At 41.4% G+C, this 25,636-nt stretch overlaps 1 protein-coding gene across 2 annotated transcripts in view; it reads left to right on the plus strand.

Annotated features, from left to right (window-relative positions):
• Window positions 1-18,638, plus strand: part of lmo7a (LIM domain 7a) — a 50,082-nt gene extending 31,444 nt beyond the window's left edge. Inside the window, exons 13-34 of one of the 2 annotated variants that reach the window (XM_079357373.1) lie at window positions 700-729; window positions 1,536-1,647; window positions 2,458-2,600; window positions 3,109-3,778; window positions 4,297-4,599; window positions 4,926-5,040; window positions 6,542-6,703; window positions 8,315-8,499; window positions 8,614-8,677; window positions 10,174-10,230; window positions 10,544-10,585; window positions 11,297-11,322; window positions 11,682-11,789; window positions 12,879-12,965; window positions 13,356-13,717; window positions 13,899-13,949; window positions 15,011-15,066; window positions 15,855-16,038; window positions 16,286-16,606; window positions 17,260-17,368; window positions 17,785-17,887; window positions 17,976-18,638. In XM_079357373.1, the coding sequence (XP_079213499.1) occupies window positions 700-729; window positions 1,536-1,647; window positions 2,458-2,600; window positions 3,109-3,778; window positions 4,297-4,599; window positions 4,926-5,040; window positions 6,542-6,703; window positions 8,315-8,499; window positions 8,614-8,677; window positions 10,174-10,230; window positions 10,544-10,585; window positions 11,297-11,322; window positions 11,682-11,789; window positions 12,879-12,965; window positions 13,356-13,717; window positions 13,899-13,949; window positions 15,011-15,066; window positions 15,855-16,038; window positions 16,286-16,606; window positions 17,260-17,368; window positions 17,785-17,887; window positions 17,976-17,998 (3,313 nt within the window). In that variant the 3' untranslated portion in view covers window positions 17,999-18,638. The other variant, XM_079357372.1, reaches the window with a different exon arrangement.
• The last annotated feature ends 6,998 nt before the right edge of the window (window positions 18,639-25,636 follow it).

A 25,636-nucleotide genomic window follows, 5' to 3' on the forward strand; every position in this document is an offset into this window, starting at 1 on the left:
CCTTTTCATTTACTCCCTCACAACACAACAACATACGCACAAACTGATTGGATATAGCACTGCTACAATTCTGCAATTCACTTGGCAGGTATCAAAGCGACGGGAGAGTACAACACAAGCAGGGATCTAGAAAAGAGGAAACAATGTCACTGCTTGATCATTAACTCCTGTGTTCTTCCTTGGAGTCTTGCGGCTTTGAAAAGAACCGTGTCGAACAGCAGATATCTGGTTTAAAAGGGATTCTTTCTTAACTAAATGGGCGGTTGTAGAGATTTTATTTATACCATATTACCAGACACTTCAAGAAACAATTTGAGACAGTTAATGGCAAAAAAAAAAAACCTTTCAGTGGATGTCTTCAGATAAGATAACAGCTATTACAGCCTCTTTTCAGGATGATTAATTCCAACTACTGGGGCTTTTTTCAAATGGTTTCAAAGTCATCTAGTGAAGTCCCCATAATATGTACAAATATGGCACATGTCTAAATGCATTGGAATTCCCCTCTGAACTCTAAAACTAGCTGAGTCATATGGTTTATTGGTTTATTTAATGTACATTTGAACTTGGGGGTGACCCAGTCTGAGAATCCCTTAAAGGCCTCGAGCTGTTGAACCGACACTTCCAGACTCTCTGTCAAAGGCCTTGTGCGCAGAAAAATTCACTTTGTCGTGTGTGTGGTTCTCTCCTGTTTCCCAGCCAAGACCAAACGCAAGACAGTCTCGAAGGGTGAGTTGATGCGGGCACCCAGGAATGTGGCACGTTTGCTTTCGCTCTGGTCTCTTACAGTCGCACCTCGCTGATCCCCCTCCCTTGCTTTTGTCCTGCTCTTCTCACTCTCGAGCTGCTAAATGCTGACACACAACACTGTGTATTGTAAGGCACGAGGCCAAGTTCATGGTGGTGGGAGGGAAGGGGTGCATAGCTCCACATCACAAAGCTCTATTGACGATGCAACAAAGTGAAAAGATGCAAACAAAAGCATCCCACTGGGTCATTGACCATCACTGCAGTGTGTCCCTGCAGGAGTTATGACCGAGCACTGTCCTCAGTGCCCTGTTAGCAATGTGAGAAAGGTGTTAATATTATCAGGTAAGTGGAAACAACGCCATTTCTAACTGCTGACACTTTTGAGCGACCTCTGCATGGTGGGAAGGGTTGATATATTTATTACTAACAGACTGAGCTTACATCACCTAACAGTGGTTTCAGCTGTTTGCTGTGTTTGGAAACTAACTCATGGTTGCAGTTAAAATGTCTAATCCAATTTATTTTCAGCAACAGGGGTTAAAAGGTGGAATTGAATCTGACTTTGTGAATTTAAGAAGTTTTCTTCCCCACATCTCATTTGGCACAGTGGCGCATGCATGCTTGGAGTGGTGTGAACTTTGTCTAACCTTTTTTTTTTTTTTTCTTCCCCCAGTTTTTGAAAAAGCAAAGATTTGCAAACTAAACATCCCGTAGCCATCTGTACTACTGCTGCTGCTGCTGCTTACGGCCTTTATTGAAACTATTCTGAATTGTTCCTTCCACAGGAGTAAATCAACAAGCGATATCGTCGACACGCCCACCAACAGACAGGCCCGTTTTGAAGAGCTGCAGAAATACCGCGAGCAGATAAAGGACAGTGAGGACAAGTGGCAGGATGTGAGTAGACCTGCTTTAACACACAAACGCCGCGAGGCACCACGTTTTTGGTTCCCCCACACTGAAGCAAGGAGTGAGCACATGATCTATGAGATCTGTTTTGCAGTCAGGAGAGCAGGTGTTGTGGTGCAGACTGTGTCTGAGGGGTGAACGCAGAGTTGTTAAGATAGAAGCCAGAGACGGAGGCAGACGCTGTTTGGTGCAGCACTGCCCTCTGGCTATTGACTGTCCTCATTCCCTGTTCACACTGTTTATGACTGGAGAGCCTGAAATCTGTTAATATTAATAATGTAATTCATGTCAAATAAGTGTTTGAAGGTAGTATAGAATGACGCAAGACAGAGAGTGTAGGAGAGGAACAAGACTGGGTGTCAAATCGACTTGTGGCGGTCAAGTTATTTTTGGACAACCCATTGCGGTCATGCTCTACTTTTAATAGAAGTTGTACATTATGAATGATTATTTGTAAGCAGAGAAATAAAGAGGATTGAAGTTGTACACATATATGTGATTGTCTGTACTGTATCTGTCTGATTGGTTTCATGGCAGAGTCTCAACACAGCTTTTGGGTCACACAGACCCTAACACACAGGGGAGGTGAGCCGGGAGGAGCCTAAAGCACACAAATAGAACACCTTCAAATGTAGACCTTTTTGAGGGTTTTTTTTTTCTCTCCCCTTCTCAACTTCACTTCGTTCAGCTTTACACTGATCCATGCCACACAGCCCAGCCTCTTTTTATCTAGATCTGTACGTTTTCGATTGTGACAAAATTGGTGCGCGGGGTGATGTGAGCTGACTTTTGCTGCAGGACCTGAGCAAATGGAAGAGCAGGCGCAAGAGTGTCAATTCTGATATTGTGAAGAAGAAGGAGGAGCGGGAGAAGATAGAGGAGATCACCCACTTCAACAGCAACAGGAAGTCCAAGACCTTCAAGGAGATGCAAGAGGAGAGGTAAGCGAATGAGCACCTGACGGGATTCGTTTTGATGCTTCCTGATGGTATTCGTTTTATTCTGTTAGGTTGATTTTTTTTTTTTTTTTTTTTACCAAAAAGCAACACAGACTAAAAATGTTTCCTTTGCTACACCTTTATAACCCTCAGAGGGGGATCAGTTCCTAAGGTAATTAAAGAAAATGGTGTGTCTTGGCTGTAGGATCATCTGTGCAGACGTGAATGAGGAGTCTCACTGTAATTGTGCCTTGAGTCGGTGTGAAAGTGTAATTCAATCATGGCTTACAACCTGCCTCCCTTTCTTGCCCCACCTCTCTCCACCCTTCCCTTTTCATCCTGTGCTCTCCTTTTTTGTTATCCCCCATTTTTACCTGTCACTTTTCCCTTTCATCTCACTAAATTGCTTCCCTCTTCGATGCGCGTCTTTAATGCACCCATTTCTGTCCACTTCTTTCCTATTCAACTCTTTTTTTGCAACCCCTCGTCTCCTACTCTGTCTCACACGCAGAGAAAATAAAGGAAGAAGTGTTGGCAGCCGTCTCAAATCTCTCTCCTACCTTGAGGACGACGAGGACGTGTTTGAGAAACCTGTCACTTCCCCGCGTACCCGAAACTTTCCTGCACGGAGCTACACTATTGACACTCCTTACACCTCTTCTGAGCCTTCTGTGAAAGAGGAAGAACCCCGCGCTGCTTCCCCAGCCAAGGGCAGGGCCGCCTCTCCTCCAATCTCACGGAAAGTTGACGTTGTGGACAGTCCTGCAGGCAGGGACTCCACCACCACCACCACCACCATCACCAGCTCTCTACGCAGCTCCCATTCTCCAGCGGATACACCACCACAAAGGAGTCCTGTCGAAGAATACAGCAGCACAGTAAAAACAGAAAAAACCACAACCCATCTGTCCTCTTCTAGCTCCACGCCAAAAGTGCCCGAGCCAAGGCGCTCATTGTTGGTCACACAAACTGCGGTGGAGGCCCCTTCCTCAGGTTCTCTATACAAAAAACAACCACAGATCAGCTCCATGGAACCCAAGCCTCCCGGGGTGTCTCGGGTTTCCGCCTCCCTCCCCAGGAGCTACCAGAGATCGGATAGTGCACGTCTAACTTCAGTTGTCGCGCCGAGGCCCTTCGGGACCCAGTCGTCTCGCATCACCTCACTTCCTCGACCATTCACAGTGAGTACGACATCATTTTAAGGCTAATTACAACCTACCAGAGCAGCAAAGAGGGGCTGACAGACGTGGGACATATATCTGAGTAGAGGGCAGGGAGGGAGAAGGGATTGTTTGTTTGGCAGTAGGAAACCTCGGCTTTGTTTTATTCAGGTACAGTGTTGTTTAGTTTAGTGCATCAGTTATTCCCCAAGAGCCTGATCTGATTACTGTATAAATAATGTATGAGGCTAGTGTTTTTATGACGCTAGCTCAACAGGCAGAGCTGCTATTTTCAGCCTCCTTCACATTCATTACGGTTACAGTAGATGTATTGCTTGTCAGTTAAAGTTTGTGAACTCTAACTTTAACTATGATCAGTTTCACACTTCATCAAAGAGTGCAAAGCGCATGAATCAGCTGGTTTCCCTCTGTTCTTGGGTCTGATATAAAACCCGGTGTCGTTCAAGGTCATTTACATTCTGCTCTTTTGAAATGTCGCACCCTGCTCCGCTTGACAATCTTCTTTTTTACATGGCCAGACGGATGAATCCCAAAAGCGTTTGAACGGAGGCGGCGACGTTTCAAAGAAGACGACAGTGCCGAGCCGTTACCACCAGTTCATGACGTCAGAGGACGAGGCTCAATCCCAGTCCAGCTCGGCCCACACGAGTGAGGAGGAGGAGGAGGAAGAAGAGGAAGAAAGCAAGACAGCGCCCAAGAGCGTCCCCTCCACTCAGAGTGTCACACCTGTCCCTCCTCAGGTCAAAAGTGTCTCACCCGTCTTACCTTCATTTAAGAGTGAAGCCCCCGTCAGCCCCACTGCAGCCAAAGAAACCAGCCAGGTACTCAAGCATCTGGTCTGTTGTTTCAACTTATGGAATAAAAGCATTTAATAAAATTAAAATGAATAAAATTCATTTAATCTAGTTTTTGCTTAAAATCATTTTTTCATAAGTTAACTCCAAATGATTCAATGCCACAGCTCAGAAATTTAAATTAACAACAAGAAGGCATTTCATCAACAGCCATTAAATATTCATGCAAGACTTGCCAAAGCAAGTACACACACTGCCGTTCCACAGTGATGGAAAGTCAGAGGGAACATTTCTGCACTCACACCGCACCTTGTGACCAGCTTCTCTCACCCGTGTTGTTGTTCGGTTTCCAGGAGGACTTCTGTGAGATGCGGATCAGCTTGAACCAGAAGCCGAACAGCAGCACAGACTTTGGCTTCCAGGCGACCTGGGACTCCACAGGAGCTCGCATCACATCCATCCAGCCAGGTAACAAGAAACAGGAAAAATACCGTCATACCAAAGGGATTTGAACTGTACGGGTAGAGCTTTACTCACTCCAATACAACATGTTTGCTTTTCAGCCAAACTGCCAACCTCAAACTCAATCATCCAGCAGTAAAACTTTGTACAAAGATCAAAGAGGCTTTGGTTTTATCTCACGTTAACTGAAGCTGACTGATGTATTCACACATACTAAAACAGTGGAAATACCAGAAAGCATATGTGCTTTCCTGTAGATTCTACATCCAGACTCTGCTGGTTAGTCATCTGCGGGTTTTGAGTCCATTGCAGTGGTGGTGCCAGACCTACTGTATGTAGGGCAGCATCTATGTGGGTCACATATTCTGGGCCTGAGCCTCTCGTTCTCCTCAGCTTTTCCCACCTTCAGTGTAACTCGTGTAATTTAGACACCTCACTCCATTGTGCAGTATTTACTCTAGTTTTTGTCACACCAGGTTCAACCTACGGAGTGTACTCTATTGATTCGTCATGCAGTATTAACCATTTAAATCTCATTTTGTCTTTACCTGTAACAAAAACAATGTTGATTTACATTCCTGTAAATGTGCCTGAGATAGCCAGCTGGCTGCTTCTCAAATGCAGGTCTTTAGAAACTTGTGATGACAATAATCGATGAAAAAAAGGGAAAAGCAGAAAAATGAGCATTCCTAAGAGTCACGTTCAGCATATCGTGCGAAGTAGCAAACATGCTCTGTTGAGGACATGCAGCTCTGAGTGTGCACAGTAGCCTAGTTTAGAGATCAACAGTACATACTGAAGTACAGTGTTTACAAACAGTAATATATACCAAATTCTATTCACTGTTCCCAGACGCATACAGTCCTGTGGTGATTGAAATACTGTCGTAGCTACATTGAACACATTGAACATTTATCAAAGGATCATACTGTCACAATATAATAACAATACTACATTTAGTTAATGAAAAGTTGCAAGAGGCAGTTTGTTACTCTCAGTTGGTTAAAGCATGGTTTAGTGTCACAGACACAAAGTAACACATTATTTCCATCGTAATAAATACAGATAATTAATGTCACTCCAAATATAAACTCGCTTGAATGCCTTTTACTTGAGCACCTAGGTTGTTGTTTTGTAATTCTATCTTCAGAACAGCACCTGCAGACAGATCTTCTGTGAGATGAACTAATCCTGATTAGGAGCAGTTTTGAAAACGAAGTGGAGCGTCTCCAGGCAAATTCAATCTAAATTTTTAATTGCTTCCTTCCGTAGATGCATTCCGTCTTTTTTATTTCAGGGCATGTGATCCTGAGAATTGCTGCACTATTAAATGCTTTATGTGGGTTTTCAAGTTTTCTTTGATGCATTTGGCACCAGTGTATTGCTTTATCAACTTTAACATTTTAAATGAATATTTGCTGTAATGAGTGTCATCAGCATATGTTACCATGTCAGAGCTGTTAACCTTCTTCACAGGTAATAACATGCCCCCCCCCTTCTCATGCAGGTAGCCCAGCCGAGATGTGCCAGCTGCAGCTGGGAGACAAGGTGCTGGCGGTGAACAGACACCAGGTGGCAGGCATGAGCTACACAGACTGGAAAACCTGCATGGAGAAGGCTCTGCAGGACGGTATTCTGATTATGGATATACGCCGTCATGGCAAGAACAGTGAGTCATCTGAACAATGCATGTGTGTGTGTGTGTGTGTGTGTGTGTTTGCATGAGAGCAGGACATTTCATTGAACCTCTTTAGGGGATGCATTCTTGGACTGACAGTGCTGCTTACGCTACCTGTGTTGCTAAACAGTTTTGACACTTTAAATTGGTCCGTAAACTGTTGTTAAATCATCCATGAATGATGACATGACAGCTCGGGAAGGACCTGTGACTTTTTTCTCACATCAAGGAAACACTGTTATTGTGTTGACCTGAGTGGGTTACTACTTTTTCTGTTGTTTGCCTATGTGCATCTTTTCTCTTGTTTTTCTAGTTCTTTTCTTTGTACAGTGTTTTTCTTCCTTTTTTGCTGCCTGTTCGGTCTCATTAGTATTCCTTTCTGGTGATTTCGTAGTGGAGAACTAACGCAGCTCAGGTCCAGGATCCTCTGAGTCGTGCTGTTCTTTGCAGTGTTAGTATAACAAGCTAACGTATTCCAACTACTTCAGGGTCACCTTACCTTCCCTAAAAACAATAAAACAGCCAGAGTATCTCACTTGAACTAACACACGTACTTGTTGAAGTAGTTAATTGAAGCCCTGTGTGTTGGTGAGTCTGTTAGAAACACTGTGTGGGTTTGTAAACGCTTGGATAGGCTGCATGGCTGGGGAAGGTGTTTCTCTGTCCCCTCCCTGCTGCTCTGTATAACAACACCATAACATCAACCTTGTCCCTTGGTTTAGAGTGGTCCTAATGCACATAGACAGCTTCCTGTCAAATCTTTAGAGTCACCATCAACTGTTTAAAAGAAATGGACATGAATTCAGATTTTGAAGTGGCACTAACAGATAATGAACACAACGAGGTATCAGGCCTGCACTGATGAAAACTATTTAACTGCAAGAATGAACAGAATAAAGATGTCATATTTCTAGAATAAAGGATCATCATTATGTAATTATATTAATAATGTAATGAAATTAGTCATTCTAGTCTGTGGTTAGCCTTTATGTTATTGAAGAGGAAATCAAAGAAGCGAAGCCAGCTGCCTTTGTTAAAGTGAGGAACATGGAGAATCTTGAATTTTTTATTTATAACATATACATAACATAACATCAGGACTTAAGAAAGAAACTCAGTTGGATTCTAAGAAAGTCTTTTAGGCAGTATCATTTTCTTTGTCTTGTTTTTATTACAACATTTTGACTTAATGAACTTTATACAATGACTATATGGTAAATAATATAATATAAAAATATTGTAAATGTATTCCCAAAATGTAAATTGACTTTATGGTCCCGATCTGTAGTGCATGTTTGAGTAAAGAGTGAAGCATGGCGTGCTTTCGGACCAGGCGACCAGTTAATGTCAAGTTGATACCATCACAACCTTTCTACCATGAAAGTCGAATGTGTATCCACAAAAAAACAAGATGGCGACTATCAAAGTGCCAAACTCCAAACACGGGGTTCAGAAACTAAAGTGTGACCTCTCATCGGTCTCGTCCACTTCTTTTATACAATGTATACATTTCACCTCTACACAACAAATACTATATGTAGTAAACCAGTCTGAAGTGTACACACACATCCTTTGTTTTGCCGTTGCATTGTCTGCGTGCAGACTGGGACAGAGATCAACCTTCCCTGCCATTTAAAAGCCATAAGACCGTCAATCTGACCAGTTCGGATCATCCAATACTTCTAGGTTCCTCTGTCACAAACGTTGTCAGCCCCAGCCTGGATTTCACCTCTCGCATTTCTTCAGAGAAGCCGCCATCCAAAGAGACTCCAGCCAACCAAGTCACCGTAAGTGACCCTGAGAGGCGTCGATTTGATGACGTTTTTTTATTTTTTATTCCTGTATTGTTTACTGGGTCGAGTCCCTTTAATGAGCAAACAACATGCTGTGTCTCCCTGCAGGATGTGGCTTCAAACGGCGTTAATGGAGGTTTTCGTGAGGAGTCAGTGACCATGAGGAACAAAGGTAAAGAGCAGAGCACACAGTACGAAAGGTTATGAAATTGATCCTGGTGACTATATCTGTGCTGAATACAAAACTGCACAACCAGAGGACTGCCTGTTTTTTTCTGTCATAGAATGTGAGCTATATGCATCAGCAGTCTAACTTCAGATCCTTCCTTCACATATAGGCAGTAACAGATGAACTAGAAGCATGGGGAATGGCACCTTTTATATACAGAATATTATAGATCAAAAATGGACTTCTCCATAAGGGGTTGAATACTTTGGAACTATTTACCAACTGAAACAAATGTATTTAAAGATGTACCGTATATGTTTTTAAACAAAGCTTGACAATGGGTTAAAAGTGAACCCAGAGCTGTACTTCTTCTAAATGGATTACAGATGCACCAATGAATCGCTTGAACATCAAAAGTATTGGATGAAGTTGCCCTGTTGACAGACACTGGCAAATAATAATGGCATGCAGCAACGTCAGCAGCCTATGTACTTTGTCTGTTGAGTCATCTTAATTTAATGATGGCTAGCCAATACATCTAACAGCTGACTCAGAGGAGATGTTATTCATTAGACAGAAGAATTCATCTGTTAGGAAGAATAGATTTTATGCCTGTGTGGCAGGCTTTCAATCTCTCTGGGGAATATCATTGACGTGGAGTTTGTAAGACGTGTTCCTCCAGTGCCATTTTAAGAGGAGAGCCTTAAAACAGCACATTAAATACATTGAATCATATAAATCATATGAAAAAAACAAACAGGGTCAACCTGTGTATCAGTCCTAGTTTTCACCACCAGTGCATCTCTACTCTTTGTACTCTGAATTTCTCAGAAGTAAATGTGTAGATACTCGACTCCACACAGGAAAGATTCAGGAGACCCAGGCAGCTCTAGCTGAAGTTGTTTAAATTTGACTCTGAAGAAGAAATGACATGAACAACACATGAAAGACTGTGTCTTGTCAAGCCAGTTCTGTCAGACCGACTGCTCGGCTTTGTATTTATCCTGAAGATGACACTAGAGTCAGGGACAAGTTACCCTACCTACTCTGCACAAAATGAGAATGTGCATCGATGCTGTAGATAATGGAGAGCAGACAGATATGAGGGGAGCCCCAGAGACCCTGGTTGTCGTAGTTACGGCCAACCTTCGCAGTATCCTGTGAGCTTATTGTTGTTGTTTTTTTGTTTCATTTATGTTGTGATTCGTTGTTGTTTTTCATTAACGCTGAACATTGTATCTTTTGATTAGAACACACATGTTAAGGCCCAACTAAGGAAAAGAGTAGATGATTTTTATAGGCATACGCAGCATGAGCTATATTGAAACCATGTGAATTGTCATCATACAAACCAAATATAATCACATTTAAATCCAATGTTACGAGGAAAGGAGCATTTAATGAACTCATGCATGAGTGATGTAAAGTGGATATCCACTGGTGAAACGTGTTAATCTTCTATGTGCCTCACTTTTTCCTGTTTTCTATCTCTCATGTAGAGTCAGAACCATTATCTCTGAAAAACTTAAAACGGAGGTCAGAGTTTTTTGAAACAGGTAAACAAATACAACCGAATGACTTGGTTTGGGGTTGGTTCCAAGAAATCATAAAGACTTCTGTGTGTAATCTGGTGGCTGGGTTTTCTGTGCCTTTGTGTCTTGCTGAATTCCTCCTATTCCTGCGGGAGTTTTTGCATGTCTCTGATCTGTCAAAGCCTCATGTTCAATTAATAGTAAGTCATTATCAATTGATTGTGTGCTGTCAAGACTGAAGGTTGAATTCCTCACTGGCTCTCTTGCGGGGTCTTTTCTGTTTTCTGTCGGGTGTCAGAGCTTAACCCTTGTGCTGTTGCCCCACTTCCCCCCGTAGGTGGCTCAAGGTCCAGTGTCAATGCGCTGGTCTACCTCTGTGGTAAACAGTGTTGAGTGTGCAGTGACCTCTTCACCTTATTCTTGGTACAGACTGGGCTTCTGACATGCTCTCCAAACCAATCGTGCAATATTTTATCAAAATCAAACTCTTCCAAGTTTTTTTAGCAGCATTTCAGAAATGTTTCCAGAGTACCAACCATAAACATGATTTTTTTGTGTGTTTATGGTGTTTATTTTGGAATGGTGTACAGGTTTAACACATGGTTGCACATTTCACTTTGCTGTGCATGAAGACAAAAAAAAGCATTCCTGTTGCTTCTCTTTGACGTGCTTGTATTTAAGTGTGAGTTTGAGCCTGTCTGACTGGCTGCATTGCACTCGTGTTTTCGCTTCTGCATGCTGCTAAGATGTGTGATTTTGTTTGATCTGGTTGTTCTCAAAAACCAGTTTATTGATTTCCCTATTCAGAACCATCGGGCTGGCAGCCAATCTAAATGTCAGCAAGTGGGAGCATTTTGAATTGAGAGAATCAATAAGTCGTAGTGGGTGAAGTTCGACCTTTACTCGAGGCTTGTCTGAAACATCAATTACTCTTAAAACAGTTTTAAATGATGAATTGTGCTTCACTTAGAAGAAGAAAAAAAAACAAGTTGGAAATTGAATAGGCTTGTCTCCTGATGTGGCCTCGAGGTTAACTTGGTTTCTGTTGCTCTGTCGAAGTGTTGACTGATGACATGTCTTTCTTTTAAAGGAGGATCAGAGTCTGTGATGCCAGATGTGAGTATAACAATTACTGCTGAAAAGACTTTTGTCTGTTTTGTTTTGATTTCTGCAGATACATCAGTTTTTATCAAGTCCCATTATTCACAATGTCAAACAGAGAATGCATTACTGGTTTACATCAAACGCTGCTTCACTCTGCCTCTTAGACCTTTTAGTCGTCCAATTACTGAACAATGCTGATTGCAGGGAGCTTTTATATTTATGTATTTTTGCTAATGAAAAGTAGAACACTGAAGGGTCAAAGGATAAATCGTTGTTCATGGCATACAGCAACTCACAGTAAAAAGAGAAGCTTAATATTTGGCTTTGTAAATGTTTTAAAGTTGTGCATGTTTTTCTTGTGTGTTCCTCAGATACCCGTTCCTCCAATCACTACGTCCTCCAGTCGCTGGTCCTGGGATCCAGAAGAGGAGCGTAGAAGACAGGAGAAATGGCAGAAGGAGCAGGATCGCCTCCTACAGGTACATACAGACGTGCAAATGTCAGTTTATTAGGTATACCTAACTGTAAAACTAATAACTCAGTCCTGTCAAAATACAAAAATGAAGTCCCATTAACATGGAGGTTACTAAGAAAACAATTGGTGTCAGTGGTGATTAGGTTTTTGTTGTCAATTGCGGGTTGTAAAAAAAAAAAAAAAAAAGATTTGGAAACTAGAAGGAGAGAAGAAAGGATTGAACTTTTCTGAGGGATTTTTTTGTGCAGCAGTTCATCAAGTTTGGAAATCTGTTGCACGCACCGTCTGACAGTCTCAGAGAATCAGTCTTCTCCTTTTTGGCTCAAAACAGAAACCATAACAGACACCACTGAGGATAAAGCACCTGTCGAGTGTCCAACTTAAATGTAGTGGAATCCTGTCTAAACATTTTTCTGAGGCTCTATTTCTGGATGGAGATCAAAGGTGTCCAATCATAGCGCTGATGGAGCCGGGGAAGGCTCGTTACTCCTCCAGTGTTTCTCCCTGTTGGATACACGGCCTGATTTTATGATGTGTTAGGGACACTTCCAGCCCAGGGCGAGCTTCTCCAGATTGATCAGCTTTCACCAAGTCGGTTAGATAACATGTAGAGGATGTCAGAAAGAGCTGAAATAATACAGCTGCAATCCCTACTTCATTTTTACTGCTTATTATTATTTTCTCTGCTTATTATTAGCACAATATGGTAATATAATTCAACTACTCCAATTACTTGAGTTGTTATTTAATGATTTGACTGTGACGGTGTAATCATAGATGTAATCATAGATGCCCTCTTGACTCCTCCTGCTTCTTTCATGCAAACTATATTACGCATAATATAGTTCATATAGTTCAAAGCTTTTTTTTTTATTGCTTTAAATAATTTATTTTTGTGTGGGAATTCATATTATTAAATGGGATTCCTTTGCGTTTTTCTTACTCAAGTTTTGACTCAATACTTCCATTTTTTTGCTCCTATGATTCACTTTCTTCATAGTGTTGTTGTGGTTTTGGTATTATTTCTTTATTGATGCGACAGTGTGCATGCTTATAATTAACTATATAACATTGATCTCTCTCTCTCTCTCAGGAGAAATATAAGCGTGACCAGGAGAAACTGCAGGAAGAGTGGCTCAAGTCTCAGGAGGATATTACTAAGAGTGAAGGCTCACTCCAGGTAAACAAGAGCATGATTAAACCTAACACTGACACAGCTGAAGAGGCAGAAAAAGACGAGAATAAGTTGGGACTCTAAGCAACACATTCTCAAAATGAACCCAAAAACCCTTTATTGGTCAGTGTAATTAGGGTACTTATGCAGTAGTTTGATAATAATGTGCTGTTGCTTCTTACTTTTAAATGTCAGTTTTTCTCATAATGGATATTTTAAGTAAGAGCAGAAAAAATGGCTTATCATGTGAGTATTTTACAAGACAACGTTTCACCTCAGGGAATAATAAAAGTTGCTTCACTTCAGTTCCACTTCCTCCTGTAGATAAGTCGAGGTCAGGCATGCCATCATGTGTCCAATGCTTCCTCTTTTGTACCCTTTCCGTCTCCCTTGTAGCCCGTCAGCCTCGAGGTGAACAGCCACAGCATCAGCCCACGCTCTCCTCTCTCTCCAATCAGCCACGCTGTCTCTCCACCGTGGGAAGAGGAAGAGAGAAAGAGGAAGGAGGAGCAGGAGCGCCGAAGGCAGGCGGAGGAGAGGAGGAGGAGGGAGGAGGAGGAGCGGGAGCTGCAGCGCCTGCAGGAGGAGAGAAAGAGGAGAGAACAGCAGGAGGAGGAGGAGAGGAAGAAGAGGGAGGAGGAGGAGCTGAGATGGCAGAGGCGGAAGGAGGAGGAGAGAGAGGAGGAGAGGAGGAAGCAGGAGGCGCTGGAGCAGCAGCGCAGGGAGAGAGAGAGGGCCTTCGAGCAACAGCAACAGTGGTCAGTAGAGTCACTGCTCCTCTCACTTTACTCAGACGCCTCCTCATCTGTCGTCATCAGGCTGAAAATAACACCTATAAGTGCAAAACATAACCTGCTTCATTGTGTGTGCATGAACGTGTTTGCATGTGTTCTGTGTCTTAACCATCGTCCTACCTCTCTTCACTTGTTCCACTAAAAGGGCTGCTGGTTCCCATGGCTTAGATCAGCCATCACTGTCCTTTGCAGACAGGTCAGTACAGGAGCTCACTCTGAATCTGCTGCTGTACCTTCATGAATAATGTATCTTCTTCTTCTTCTTCTGCATTGATCTCATATTAATGCTTTATTTGCACTCATTAAACCTCTTCTTACATCTTGTGCTTTTACCGCTACACATGTTTATTTCACATCCGACTCTAACAAGTAGGAATACATTAAACAATGATTACAACCTGTTATTGAAATGGAAAAATGTAAGTTAAATAGTCTTCATTGGCAGCTATTGTCAGGTCCCCCTCTCTAGTACGTTTAAGCAGTAAAACTAAAGAAAGAAAAAAATGGTTTATAACACACTGTGATGTAGTTTTTAACTAATAAGCGTACGGTTGTGAACAAGGGCGATCACACTCAACCCAAAGGATTTCCAGATGAAGAAACCATCTGCTTTCTGATCATGGTGCTGCCCTGAGGCCAGTCAGACGTTAGTGTGCTGCTGTAGTTGTAGTTTGTTGTGTGATTTGATATTTTGTTAATGTGGAGTCCAAGGCAAATTCCCCACTGGGACACTAAAGTTCATCGTATCTCATCAACTTCGAAAAACTGTGCAAATTCTATGCAATTATCCAGAACAAATGCAAAAACAGAAACGTGCTGCCAATGAAAAGCAAGCTGCAGACAGACGAAGCAAATCCAGTAAACATACTGAAAACACGTAAATCTTGTGTTCTTTTGTTATATTTTCCACACATTTCTCAGTGCAGAAGAAAAGTGGCATGGCTTTAGTGTCCAGGTATCGCCCTGCATTGTTTCCCGCTGGCTCTATTTAAAAGGGAAGCATTCAAACAACGTGTCGGTATATTGAAATTGGAAGTCCTGCAGCTCGTGGGATAGAGCTCCAGCTGTGATGAGAATTACATGTGACTTGTCTGCAATCAGCAGAGCAGTTTTACACGTTATTTTTATGTTGATGGCGAATAAAATAAAGCTGTGCTCTTTGGCCTCTATAAAAAAAAAGACTGTACTGTGTACTGTACATTTGATTGCTTTAAACGCTTCAGGTTATTTTAACAGTCACTTTCTTTTGTTTGACAGGGCGAAATCCAAATCATCTCCCCAGCTTGATGAAGAGGAGAAACCTCAGAGGAGAGGTCAGTTTCCTTTTCTTTTCTTTTTTAAATTTGTATTAAAGTTAACCTTGACCTGCAGGATTCGATGGCTGCAAAAGCAAAGTGAGACAGCAAACTTTACAATGCTGTTTGATAAAATACTCCCTGTTTGACTGTCGCTGCACACACACACACGTGGGCTGTACTCTGCTGTAGGTGTGCATGAGCAGCTCGGGGGCATGGCTCACTGGCTGCTGGAGGAGCAGTTGAGGAGTGCTCGTGACATACAGGCCCAGATTGAGCGGGCTGCGTCAGAGCTGGAGCTGGAGAGGAGAGACATCCTCAAATCCATGAGATACAGAGAGCCAGAGAGAGGTGGGCTCGCCCCCCCCCGGAAATAACCTCCGCCTCTCTTTTTTTAAAATCTGAAACCAAATCAGTGCACTCTTTGATCGTCTGATCAGTCAGTTATGACAGACAGATGTGTGATTTCCTGCTGAACAATCGTATTGAAGATCCGTCAGTCAGCCAACGAGACCACTCAATGATCAAAAATGTAGTCAGTTTGATTCAAATTGGCTTTTATGATTTGAATTATTCTTAAATACCATGATGTAGTCAAATCAAAAATGGCTTCTCAACTTTATTCAATCCATCCCTATTCCAATTTGGTCTTTTTTGAAATGATTATATTTACTGTATACTTTTTGACCACACAACAACAGGTATCAAAATGATTTGTCCAGACCTCTCGAGAGATCAGCTTCTGACTTCCGTGAAACTTCCCATCATTTCATCCCTCCTAACATATCTCTTCCCTCTGGGTGTAGTGACGGGCAGCGGTGCATTAGAGAAGAAGGGTCAGCAGCTCTCAACGCACGCAGAGTTGGAGCGGCAGCAGATCCTGGATGAGATGAAGAAGAAGACTCCGCTGCTGACGGACAGCAGCTGGATCCGCCAGCGCTCTTCTGAACCCCCAGCAAACAAAGACCAGGATATGACATCCATGCGCAGGTAGAGTAAAAGGATTGTTGTGTGAAGGTGGCGGTTGGCTTTTTTTTTTACACTTACTAATATTCATTTAGCTTAATTGAAACGGTTTTTAAGTCTGGCTACCACTACTTAATTCTGCACTGTCTGATTTTATTTGGAGAATTAGTCAATTAACTTAAAAGAGAGTGGGCAGAGAGAAGTGGTAGCCAGACAGATTAAAAGCCTTTACTAACGGGCTAACGTTGGTGTGGCGTGGGTTGGCTTGCAGAGGCGAGTCTCTCGACAACCTGGACACGTCCTACAACTCCTGGCGCTCATCGTGGACACCAAGGAGCAACTCTTCCATTCCAAACTACAGCCGCCCTCACTCTGCCCTCTCCGGCTTCACTAACTCTTACCAGGGCTGGTCAGGGTCTCACAGGCCAGGCTCCTCCACTCTGCCCTCCTCCTACTCCATGAGCTCCCTGCGAGGTGGGGCGGGAACCCCCTCGGCCCCTTGGTCCCGGCAGTCTTCCTCCCTCTCCTCTCTGTCACCCACCACATCTCCGGAGCCCACGTCTGAGGGAGGCGCCCCTCAGCAGAGGAGCAGGTAAAAGCGACTACGCTGCTTCCCCTAACATCCGCATCAAGCTGCCTCTAACCTCTCACTGGTATACTGGGGGACAAGATCAGGGCTGAGTTGGTGTTTAAAGTTTGGATGGGAAGTGGTGGCAATGTGACTACAGTTATTTTCTACAAGTGCTGTTGTTTTTACATGTGATATTGTTTAATGTTACATTCACTACCCAGTTTCTATACAGTCTTATTTTACTCATTCCCTTTCATGTACATGTGCACCTAGAGTATGGTGCGTGTTTGTGTGGGGTTTTTTTCCTGATATTTTGAAGCAACAGTCTAAGGAATGATATTTGAATAATTCAACTCTGGTCAGTATTTTTAGACTAATTGTTCAACTTAAATACTTCAAAAATAAAACATTCAAAGAAGCAACGTTAGATTAAAAATAGAAAACTGTTTTAATCAAGACATATATCGCTGTATTTTCTTTTTCAGTAAGAGCCAAAATTGACTCAAAAGGACGGTTCAACAAAAGGCCAATACACTGTGGCCAGGTGTCAAACCCTGTTGTATACCTGTGTGATATTTGTTGTGTGTTTGTGTGTGTGTGTGTGTGTGCTTACATACATGTATTATGCATGTGTGCTCAACTGTAATATCAAAGCTGTGCATTCTGTAATCCAGGTCAGTAAGTGGAAAGAAAATCTGTACCTACTGTGACACTGCGCTGGGAAAGGGAGCAGCCATGATCATCGAGTCCCTCGGACTCTGTTATCATTTGGGCTGTTTTAAGGTGAGAGCTGGTGCTGCAGCCGGCTCCCTGGAGCACTTTCCCCGGCACTCCGCAACCGATCCTAAAAATCTGAACTTGTCACATAAAACTCTTCTTCTGTGTCTACTAACACTGATGAGTCTCAAGATTTTGAGACGCCTGTCCAAAGTAGATTCTCTGTGCCAAAACCTGCTGGCAAAACTCGTCCTTCCCTGACTTTCTTACTCTCTTTCTTCACTCAAGTCTGGAGCTGATCTGACCTGAAACTTTGGTATTCCCTTCAGTCTTGTCTCCTTCATCCGAATCCATTCATCCTGTGAATGTTTGTCCTTTAGATTTGTTCTTGGTGTTTCTCTCTATCTTTCGACTCGGACCCTTCGGTTGAGTTTACTCAGCAACGTATTTCTTTAACTCTCCTCTTTCCTAAACTTCCTCAGTGCATCGACTGTCATTCTGAACTCGGGGGAACGGAGGCCGGGGCTGAAGTCAGAATACGAAACAAACAGCTCTACTGTAACTCCTGCTACATGCGATTCAAAAGTGAGTATAAAAGCGGACCGATCTGCCTCATGACGCGTTTCTTTTTATCGTTCTCTCATTTTTATTGAATTTTTCTTTTCTCTTATAGCTGGCCAGCCCACCTCCATGTGACATGACAGTGCTCCAACAGATTGATGAAGAAAGTACTTGTGACAACAACCCGTGAACTTTAGAGTGAACATTGAAGCCATTGCAAATAGTCGGGGCACTTTGGTTTGAAATTTACTTCCGTTTTAAAACTCGCTTATGAGAATGATATTTGTGCTTTTATTCGTGTGTGACTGAGGGGGTAAGCTTGCAAAGATGTTATCTACTTATATCATGTTAAGTATTACTGTTGTACAAAGTGTAAGGGTCCTGCATGCACCAGAGTATTTAATATTTTAGCTACAAAACTAGTAAAAACGTGAAATTGTCAATAAGGTTTCTGAGTCAAATTTGAGTCAATTGAGAGAGAATTGTCGAGGATTTCTGCAGGATCGTCTCTTATTCATGCTTCTTTTTCCGCTTCGTCTTGTGGTATTAACGCTTTCATCAACCAAGGTATTCTTATCATGTCAATGTGCCTTTTTGTCTGTAACAGGGAGAAGTAATTAAGATGGTTAGAGCTCTTTCAAATACATATTTAAAACCGTATGCTCGTCTTGATTGTTCACTGATAAATGGAGGATTGTGCACACTAGCAGGTTCCCAGGTGAAGAATATATCATCGAAACAGTAAACATTTGTAAATAAAACAACTAAAAGCTCATCTTGTGTGTTTGTTTACTTTCTCCGACTGTGGAATGGCGTCATTCTTTGTGTGTGTATTGCCGGCACATGATGCAAAGCTTCTCCTGCCTCTCTAATCAGAAATCATTATACTGCTCTTTCTCTGTCCGTCCCCATCCTTCTCTGTTTCTCTGTAGTGCCACAGTCGTAATGAAAGGAATTTCAATGAGCTTTTGTGCAAAGGGTTCAGAGGACCTGCCTGCTCTGTGTTCTCCAAAGCCAATTTGTCATGCATTTTTCATTCAGTGTGCATTCATTATATTTGATTACACTTTGATAAGCTGTTTTCTTAATGCATTCTGTCGTTTTGAGCCATTTCACGATTTCATATCTTCATAAATATTATATGGAATATTCATATAAGTTGACGCACTCCTGCTTGTTCAATCTGAAGCTGTGAAATCCTTTTTTTTTTTGTTCAATCTTCCTCATTTCCCATAAATGGAAATAAACTCTAATTCTGCAATATGGAAAAAGGTTGGACTGAGCATGAACAGGCTCAGTTTCCTTGAGGTGAAGCACACAGCCCCTGAAGGCAGACATCTCAAATTCTCGGATTCCTTTATTTAGATTTCTCTTGGTTCTCTCGTGGGAGGAAGAGATTTTAATCCTTACGCTTAGAAAACGAGCACAGCCTGAATGGCGCCAAGCAGAGTCGAGTGACTAAGAAATTCTAAACCTTTCAGCATGAGCGTCCCATCTTTTCCCCATAAAAAAGCCAAGGAGGCAACCAGAGTGATGTAGGGTAATCAATTGGCGTGTATGTGTTTGGGTTCACATAGAGATAGTTTGTCCTCCTGCTTTGAAGAAAAGAGTCTGTATAAAGATGGAGGACAGATGGAAGAGCTTAGACATGCTCGCTCTCCCCTCCATTGAAAAATGTCCTTCCTATCTTAAAGCTCCTTTTTAATGCTCTAGATGGAAAGACTTAAAAAAAAAAACATTTAAAAGTCAGGAACTGGATGAAGGATTTTCCACTTTATTATGAACACTACAAGAGTGACTGATTATCATGCATGTCCTCACCAGTGTTGAGAAGTTTTCTTTTAAGCTTTTGAAGCCAAGAGGGGGCACTGTGATCTAAGATTCATATTAAGTTAGACTGCAGCTGAATCAAACTTGTTTGACTTGCATGTGACATGTGACAAACTCTGGATACTTTATGATCAGTAGAAATATGTCACCTTGAACTCAGCAGCATGTTTGCATTATAGTTTGTCTATTTTTATTTTTATTGATGTAATTTAGACTTTAAAACCTGTTGCACCACTTTATACAATCAAATATTAAGCAATCATTGCTTAATAATAAGCATAACTCTGTTTAAACAGTACACACTTTCAGGTTTAGGTTATCTTTATTATCCAACAAAGATATGCAGCGGGTGCACTCAGAAAGACAAAATACAGAGGGATAACATCAACCCAAGAAGAGCCAAACTTAAATCTCAGATCTGAAATGACACAAGACAACAGGTGGAAACAGAACGTCCCTTATGTTACACAGAACTATGATGCCTCTCTGGACAAAAAAAAAATGGAAAGGGTACGATAAAGTAATTCCAGGGTTCAATTTATTGTTTTGACCACTTTTGCTCTGTGCTTACTGTAACCTGTTCATATTTCTTTTTAAAGCCCATATCACTGATCAGTCGTCCGACTGTGTTTTATTTTGAAACCACTAGTGACAGCAAACGTTCGGCTCGAGTTTTTATCAGAAGTGATGTCATCAGACTGGGACAATGTTTACTTTTTTAAATTCACTTCTAGCCTACAAGAAGAACCTATTTCATCTATGTAAAAAAGAAACACATTTTAGTCCAGCTGCACTTTCTTTCTTTTTGCCACTCAGAAGAAATGCTTTTCACACTTAAGAGAAGCCACCAGGCACTAATTCACCTGCAGCTTGAACTGATGCTATAATTAGTCATGTTATTGCACACTTGTCTTACCAGACCTGTTGCCATGGCTTGCAGGCATCGTGCATATGACTTGATGCGCTGTCAAATAAAATTAACTACAGAGATGAAAGGAAATGGATTATAAGTAAACCTGGAAATTCACAGAACATCAGGATGAGAGCCTGTTCTCCATCACATTGGCATATTCAATCCCCAACAAGTTTATTTAACCGGAAAAAAAGACTCAGGAATACAAAGGTCTATGACAATATGAACATGCATCATACCATTGAAGTGGTGAAAATACCACTTGTATGATAGTTCTAATGTATTCATGTAAGCAAGGGCAATAGCTCTCCAGGCAAGATGATGAATTCAGTGCATTGATTTAATTACAGTTCAGAGAAGCAGCTATTGGATATTATTTGAAAATGTTAGAAGGTGAAGCTATATATGCAATGAATGTAAATGTTCGAAACCTTGCCAGGTCATAAATGCTCTTAAGAAGTTTATTGATTTTTGCTCAGCAGCATATAATTCATAAAGCTACGTTATGCACTCTCACGGTTCAGGCATTAAATTTAATTCTTACTTTTAGATCCAATCTTCAGACTAAATGCTGGTGTGCTCTGTATATGCAATTGCTTCTTTGTGATGAATTATTGTAGAAATATTACCAGCAGCTGCATACTATGTCATACCGCTACTTGGAGAAACTGATTGATTATAGGACCCCCGTCTTGTTATTGTTGTTTTTTGTCTCTCTGTATATGTCTATATGTATATGTATATGTATACTCCATTTGTGTCTTATTTGTTTTTGAGAGACTGTCCAGGAGGTTCCCTGCATTCAAGTTAAGTCTCTGATGTCATTTTTTTATGTCTTTCTCATATCTCTAGGATGTCACTTTGATGAGTCTTTTGACTCATTAGTCTCTCCATGTTGTTGTTTTGTGTCTCTCTGTTGTTTTATTAATTGTGTCTATTTTGGTTCCCTTGTCTCCATTGTGGTCGGTTTGTGTTCATGCTTTGTGGTTTTGTCTTTTGGGCAAGCTGTTGTTGTTGTTGTTTACACCTGTTTTTGGTTACTTAGTTTCTCTTTGTTTTCATTGGATCTCTTGTCTTTCTTTCTCATTTTTTCTTTCTCAAGTTTCCTTTGGACGATTTTTGTCTTGCTTTTGTGTCTCTTTTCCTTCATCTTCTATCTCTGTATGTTCATCTTGTGTCTCCTTCTGTGGGGCATTTCAACAACGTAACAAGAAACAAGAAAGCCAGGCTCACCTGAAATCAAGCTGAACTCTTCCCATTAAGACTCAAGTCGTTTCAAGAACGCAATACAGCCTTATTGAACCCATTCTGACCCAAGACAGGCTTGCACAGCCTCGCTTTCTGAATGCGAGGCTGAGGTTTATAAGAAGCCCAAATAAATGGATAAATGAAAAGCTGATCCAATGAGATATAGAGATGAAAGTCAGATGAACAAACGCTGCTGATTGGGCAAGGCTTTTATTTGATTTTATGTTTTTGAGTCTCTTTAAAGTTAAAGTCTTAGGTTTTTTTTGTTTTTTGTTTTTTTTTTTGGGGGGGGGGGGGGGGGGGGGGGGTTGTAAGTCTCTCTGATCCTTTAATTGACTCCCAAACAAGAACAAGTTAAGAGTCACTTCAAACCGAGGCTCTGGCCCTTGGGCCCCCTGAACCATTTGCCTCCTGGGGCCTGTGCAGAGTATAAATCCATGCGAGGTAATGAATGTTTCACGAAAGTGTTCATCAAGTAGAAAAGCACTTCACAATGAAATCTCCCTCATGGCTTGCACAGGTGGTGAAATAATTGTCGATTATCTACAGATTATCACCTCTAATTGCAGACATGAAAACATTTTTCAAACTTGTGGAGAGATATTGATCTGTGACCTTTTGTTCAGTGAGGAAATGATCAGCATAGATCCCTGCTTGTCCTCATTATGAACTCTAATCCCTGACTCACAAAAGGGTAAAGCTTGAGGGGTTTAATTCATTTTCCAAATAAGACCAGATAAGATTGACTGAGGGTTTAGAAGTGAAGTGAAGAAAACATGAGACATTCAAAGGAGCAGGTTCGTTATCCGCAGACGATCGTTTAACGTGACTCATCATGAGCAATAATGCCTTCTTGGATGTTACTTTTGACAAAGGAGCCCATTTTTTATCCTGTTCCCTACAGAAAAAGCCTCTGCATGGAGACAGTCCAACAACCATGAGAATTATTCATCCAAACGCAGAAAGAAAGAAGGAAAGAAAAAACAAAAGAAAGCTTTTCTTAATCTTTTTTTCCTCTGCGTGCAGAAAGAAAACATGCAGCCATGTAACAATCAGGAAAAAGAACATCTGTGATTTCTCTCCGTGACCTTAAAGAGCACTCTGATTTATTTTCGTTCCTCTCTTCAGTAGCTGTTGAAGGAAGAGTCTTACTGGCAAAGGAATGCATTGGAGATTCTCTTTCCAGCTGGAGGGAAATAGCTAAAGAGTCTAGAAAGGGTTACACGGCTGTGAAATGATAAGACTGCATGGTCACAGCTGGGGCACCCTGATATGCTCCAGACTGCATTATACCCGTGGGTGACAGGGGACCAAGTTTTCTGTCCTTATATTAATCCGTCCTGTTTCAGCAGAGCATGGGTTGGAATACAGATTCTCTGTTAAGCATTTCGCACTCCTTTATCTGTTGTTTTCGTGCGTGTCAAGCAGGGGAAGATGAACGTAGAGAGAAGTAATTTACTGAGAATGAATACTATCAAATTTATCCGATATTAAACTCAGCGCACATTTCCTATTTGTAGTCTGGAGGCTGTAGCGCTCCCCATTCATTAAAGCAGTACTTCTTCACAGTCTGCTACATCTGTTCAAACATTACCCAGACAGGAAGACAGGTGTGAGATAAAAGCAGATGACGAATATTTGGATATATGTCACTTGTCAGTGCAATCGAAAAAAAAAACTAGAATTTGCTTTATGAATTGCAGCTGGCAAACTGGTTTAATGTGTAGGTGTTTTCAATCACAGATGGAAATTGCAATGGTTGTCTGTCATGAACTGACAGGGACCCATTACCCATCGTGCCCTTACTTGTCATACAGGACTGAAGTTAATTAGAATTTTATCAGAGGGAAACTTAAAAGCGACGATGACACACTAAAATCTGCCCTTCATTTGAAGTCAGGAGATTCGTTTTTGACGTTTGCACTACATAAAGGGCTACATAGATAGAAGGGGTTCTGATGGTGGTGGGGGGTTGGGGAAGGGGGAGGTGCTGGAGGTTGCCGCCCACAACCACCGTCATGCTCACGTTATATTGAAATGTCAAGTTAAAGCTGTTTACAACTCAAGCAGGTGCTCTGATAACATACCGATGTAAAGAACAACATCACCAAGAACATTTCTATTTTGGTTAAATCCAAATATGAAACTGAAAAGTTACATTGGGGGTGTTTTTTTATTCTTTTTTTGACAGATCCAGGCTAGCTTGTCTCCAGACTTAATGCTAGCTGGTAGATTGCTGTTGAAAGATATAAAGCGAAAATTTATGAAATTGGAAAAAAAAAAGAATTTGGTTGGCTAAACATGAAAGGAAACTTTTCCTAAAATGCTAAACCCCTGCACACCCAATTTTCAATCACTGATTAGATCTCTGCTAAGACCGAAGTTGTGTGAAGATGTGGGTGAGTAGAGGTTGATGTAGCCACCACGATGTCTGTTGGTTTGTCGGGTGTGTTGTCCTTTTGGGAGTCCGAAACAATCCTTTTTAGACGAAATCCTGGAGCTGAAAAGAACCTGAACTTGTGAAACTTAAATTAATCCAAGCATTACAGTCTATAACTACGACTCATTCATTAGACAGTTAAATAGCTAATCACAGTGTTTCCCAAACAATTTTCTATTTGTGGTGGTACAGTAGTTTACTGGAGTTATATGGACTCAAAAAGCTAACAGATAAAAGGAACATGTAAAAAATCAATGCTAGCTATATAGCACACTAACTACTGTAATAAGCTATAAAAAAAAGAATTACCTTACTATCTCATTTAAACAAAACCTAACAAAGAAAATGAATAACTCTGAACCTTTGTCAACTTTAAACTTGTAAGTCTTATAAGAACAAGTGTCCCAGTGTGCATTTATTTATCTGTGTCACACAGACAAAGGGTGAAGGAGGTCAAGTGGCTTCATGTTCAACTGTGTATTTGTGTGTGTGTGTGTGTGTGTGTGTGTGCGTGTGTGTGTGTGTGTGTGTGTGTGTGTGTGTGTGTGTGTGTGTGTGTGTGTGTGTGTGTGTGTAGAGAACAGAGAAGCAGAGCTATTAAATTCTCCTCTGGCAGGACAGTCAGAGTTTATGAGGGATCTGTGGGGATTGTGTGTGACTGTGCATGAGTGCTGCTCATTCACCAGTAGATGTAGAAATGTCCAGCGTTGTTCCTCTCTCTCTCTCTCTCTCTCTCTCTCTCTCTCTCTCTCTCTCTCTCTCTCTCTCTCTGAGTAGCCATATAAGGACAATTCGGTAATCCTCTGGAGAGCCTAAAGCCAACCTGACGCTGAAACAGAACACACACTGACAGTAGAACAATTTACTGTCTTTGTTTCAGATGATGATATAACACGGCAGAATAATTCTCGGCAAAGGCTGAAGTGTATATGTTTGATATATTTGGCAATTGTGAATGGGATATATGTTTAAGGATATTTTCTACAACCCTTCAATAGGTTTTGAATTAACTTGCAGTGATGTTTACAAAAAAATCCCTTTGTAAATGTTCTCTGAACTATTCATTTGTGGTTTCCTCCTGCCTTTTCTTAAATGCTTCCTCTTCTTTGGACTATAAAAGGATCTTTTGTGGAACTCTAACCACTTTAGGCAGATTACGTAAAGGGTAATGTTGAGTTCAGTTAAACAGACAATTTGGTTTCCAGCTCTTGACACTTTAGATATTGAAATTAACCTCATGTATTAGGAGTGAATGAGTCAACTCTTTTGGTATAGATGTAGAAGTATAGAGAAAGATCTACAGACATGGCAAATATTTTAAGTAAGGTGCAAAGAGATAGTC

Source organism: Symphodus melops (assembly GCF_947650265.1).
Source record: "Symphodus melops genome assembly, chromosome: 12".
Lineage (NCBI taxonomy): Eukaryota > Metazoa > Chordata > Actinopteri > Labriformes > Labridae > Symphodus > Symphodus melops.